This window comes from Hyperolius riggenbachi, chromosome 6 (genome assembly GCF_040937935.1).
Source record: "Hyperolius riggenbachi isolate aHypRig1 chromosome 6, aHypRig1.pri, whole genome shotgun sequence".
Lineage (NCBI taxonomy): Eukaryota > Metazoa > Chordata > Amphibia > Anura > Hyperoliidae > Hyperolius > Hyperolius riggenbachi.
Window position 1 is genome coordinate 234,126,311 of NC_090651.1, and position 4,004 is coordinate 234,130,314.

The 4,004-nt window shown below is 38.4% G+C and overlaps 1 protein-coding gene across 1 annotated transcript; it reads left to right on the forward strand.

Moving 5' to 3' along the window:
• Positions 1-272: 272 nt before the first annotated feature.
• LOC137522133 (olfactory receptor 5AP2-like) lies at positions 273-1,214 on the forward strand. Its single transcript, XM_068242163.1, has one exon. It carries the CDS (start codon positions 273-275, stop codon positions 1,212-1,214), a length of 942 nt encoding a protein of 313 aa, XP_068098264.1.
• Positions 1,215-4,004: the final 2,790 nt, after the last annotated feature.

The window sequence follows — 4,004 nt, forward strand, 5'->3', positions numbered from 1 at the left end:
AAATTAAGAAATTCCAGATCCTCCTTTTTTTAGCCCTTATTTCTAAGTAGAACTGACACTACATATAAATACTTATCTCATCATGTTACCTATCGATCCAGGGTTCATTAAAGCACATTTTATTGAGATCATCCTGACCCTCTTTGTTATAACCTACAGGCACACAATCAAATGGCTTCTCTTGGAGGAAACATATATTTAGGAAACTTTGATTATTTTAAATATATTTAAGTAACTTAATTCGGTTATTGTTGATTTGTCCTATATTAAATATGAAGCGAAACGAGACAACAATCACAGAATTTATTCTGGCTGGACTTTCCGAGTCTCCAGACCTGAACATTTTCCTTACTGTTGCCTTCATCCTAATATATAGCATAACTGTCCTGGGAAACATGTCAATTATTTTTGCCTACAAAATCAGTCCAGACCTTCATACTCCAATGTATTTTCTTCTTGCCAATTTCTCTTTTCTGGAAATCTGCTATGTTTCAGATACTTGCCCTAAACTGCTTTCTAACTCACTAGCGGAACATAAGTCTATTTCGTTCTACGGCTGTGTGTCTCAGATGTATTTTGGACTTCTTTTTGCTGGGACTGAATTTTACATCTTGGCCACCATGGCTTATGATCGCTATAGTGCCATCTGCCAACCGCTTTTATATCACGTGTTCATGAACAGAATATCATGCATTCAGCTTATAAGTGCTTCTTGGGTGATTGGTGCAGTTAATGCTGTAATACACACAGCTCTAACATTTACCTTACCCTTTTGTAGGTCAAACAACATAAACCATTTCTTCTGTGACATCCCACCATTGCTAAAGCTTGCATGCACGGACACCAGTATGAACGAACTCAGTTTGTTTGTTATAAGCGGAGCAGTCATTACTGGATCATTTATTTTAACAATGATTTCCTACATCCACATCATCTTCACAGTTCTGCAAATCAAATCACGAGTGGGAAGAAAGAAAGCTTTTTCAACTTGTACTTCCCACTTAATAGCTGTTGCCATATTCTATGGTTCAATCTTCTTTGTTTATTTGAAGCCCAAGTCAAAGTATGAAGTAGAGCAGGACAGAGTAGTATCTGTCATGTACACTGTCATCGCACCTCTATTAAATCCATTCATATACAGTATAAGGAATGATAAAATGAAAGGAACTCTGCTAAAAATCCTGCAAGTCATCATGCCTAAAATGAAGTGCTGATTACAGAATGGCAGTAACATAAGGAGGTGGGTTGTCCAAACACCTTATAGAGAAAAATGACACAGAGACAATGGGAGCCCAGATAGCGTAGTATGTTAATCGCTTAAATGTGGTATTAAAGAGTAAACAAAACTACTCACAAAGGTGGGTTGCAGGACGCCAACCAACCACTTGAGGCAGGTGGATACAATGAACCTGACTCCACTCGGGGTGCCCCAACAGGACTGGATACAGTCGCTCTATTGATCAAAACCACCAACTGAGTATTGCAATGGCGTTCACCATGCGTTAATAGGCAGGACCTCTCCAATCTTACAGGAAGGGGGGGGGGGGGGGGGGTATGAAGCGCACAACAGGGATAAAGAGGTTTCTCGGCATGGGTAAAATTACATTAACAAATGATAAAATATAAATAAGTGAGGTGGCTTACCTCAGTAACAACAGTCACATGCGACAAACAAGGTTTATTATGCACAGGCAACGCACCTCATGGGTACAAGCCCAGTTCCTCAGGCCAATACAAGTGCCCGGACAGCTGTAGCCAATAGTATTGAGCGCCTCGCAGGCATTGCTTTTGCATAATAAACCTTGTTTGTCACATGTGACTGTTGTTACTGAAGTAAGCCACATCATTTATTTATATTTTATCTTTTTTTAACATAATTTTATCCATACCTGGGCGCCTCTTTACCCCTGTTGTGTACAGAATAGCAGCGCCAGATTTGTGAAAAGGCCACAAAGGCTTTGGGTGACTTCTGCTCAAGGGGCTGCTGGACGTGGAAGAAGGGTTGCTGCAGATGGGAAAGTGGAAGCGGTAGATGAGGAGCAGCACATGGAAGAAAGGAGCTGCTCTTAAAAGAAGCTGTACATGAAAGGGAGGGGTTGCTATACATTTCCATTTTCCATTGCTTGGTTGCCTTTTCTGTGTGCTTCACAATATTCCAAAGGAGATTCCTAAAACAGATTATACCTGAAGTAATCTTCCATAGTGTAAGTCCTTTTAATAATGAAGTTACATACACATAAAAATTTGAATGAAATTTGCAAAAATCAATCCCTCTGCTCCAACTGACAGGTTTGTATGTGTTGTCATGTCACATGACTTAATTGTACTGGTTTTATCACTTGGTGGTATAACATCTGGGGCATACTGTCACATGTTATGTATCATTGCATAAGACTCTGTACCCATGCTGATTTTGTTACTGAGTAAACTAGTAGGAAAAAACCACGTTACATCACAGGCTGTCTATGAAGCTGTTAGTGACACACATTTTAGCTTATTTTTATTGGAGTTTTTATTTGTATGAAACTTCATAATTATGAGTTATGCTATGGAAGATTATAGTTCTCTGTTTTGTTTTTTGTATTTTATCATCATTGGACAGGTTTATGGAAGAGGAAGAGAAGGCATAAGAAATGGAGTAATGTGGTTTTTATTTTATTTTTGTTAACAAGAAAGTGAGGCATAGGTTTTCAAAATGTGTTGTTCAAAAATGTGAATGCAGTTCACAGTGCCTTCTGTTTTACTGTCTTTACTCAACCTGCACTGAAAGCTGAACACAAATTCTAATTAGCTACTGCTTAAGACAGTATTCTTTCAGAAATAAAATAAATAAAACTGAATTGTTACAAAAAGGAAACACTACACTCATTCTGGCTCTAGACATGACTGTGAATTTGGAAATCATTACCTACTTTAGTACTGCACGCACCAGGAACGAACTGTATAAATACAACTGTTGCCAAAAAGCTATCATCATAACTGAGATACTGTATTCCTGAACCATAGTGGAGTACTGGTGAGGACTTGGTATGTTTTACTGAGAGATGAGACCAGAGCTTAGTGTAGACCCATCTGCAAATAAAATGAAGACTGGAAAATGCTTGGAGCCAAGCGGTAGCTGAAGAAATATAGCAAATATGGTGTCTATAAAGCATGATCAATCACTCAATCACAAGTCTACAATGGCTGTCCTTCATGGGTTTTCCTTGGCCCCTGTAAGAACAAAAAAAAGGGAATCGTGAAGAAAGAGGGTGAAATGACTGAATCTTAATGATGATGCTGGTCTACTTACTACTGGTCTACTTACTTAGGTGGGAACTACCACAGGAGCCAGCTCATTCTTTACTTACTCAGAAACACCTAGGTAAATTTGGTATTTAGAGCAGGGTTGCTCCACCAAGTGGCAGGGGTCAGATGTCTTTCATCATGGCCCAAGAGAAGGCAGATAGATGAGTGAGCTGTCTTGCTGAAGAAGGGGCAGGTTTGTAGAGTTCCTAACAGTGGAAAACTGACCATGCCTACTATGACCCTTTTACCAGAATATGTTCTTGGTTGCAGGGAGATATATTTAGCTGCATATACATAAGCAGAAAACCCCTTCTATACAGCACTATTTGGTCTATTTATAAAAGTGAACCTTTAATAATAAGCTAGTTAAAAGTAGGACATATATGAATCTAGGCTAACATAAACATTGTATCTAGTATGCAGGGATCACAAATATCACTATGTATAACTTGCTCAACATCTGGGCTTCGTCAGGGGTGAAAAGAATAAAGTGCTCGGTGTAAGTGAGGTTATATATATTGTGGAAAGAATTTATAATTAATCTTATGTATATCCTTTATATCCTCACGTGGCTATAGGAACCACATTCATGTAATCAGACCAGTGTGCTAGAGTGACACTTTAAATAAATGATCATTATTATTACCTTAAGAGTTATCACAATATTATTGAATGAATACATGCTCCTGAGCTATTTACTGTGCACAGTTTTATTA

Bases quoted from the DNA above. Each gene is read 5' to 3' on its own strand.
- LOC137522133 (XM_068242163.1), top strand. From the start codon at position 273: ATGAAGCGAAACGAGACAACAATCACAGAATTTATTCTGGCTGGACTT.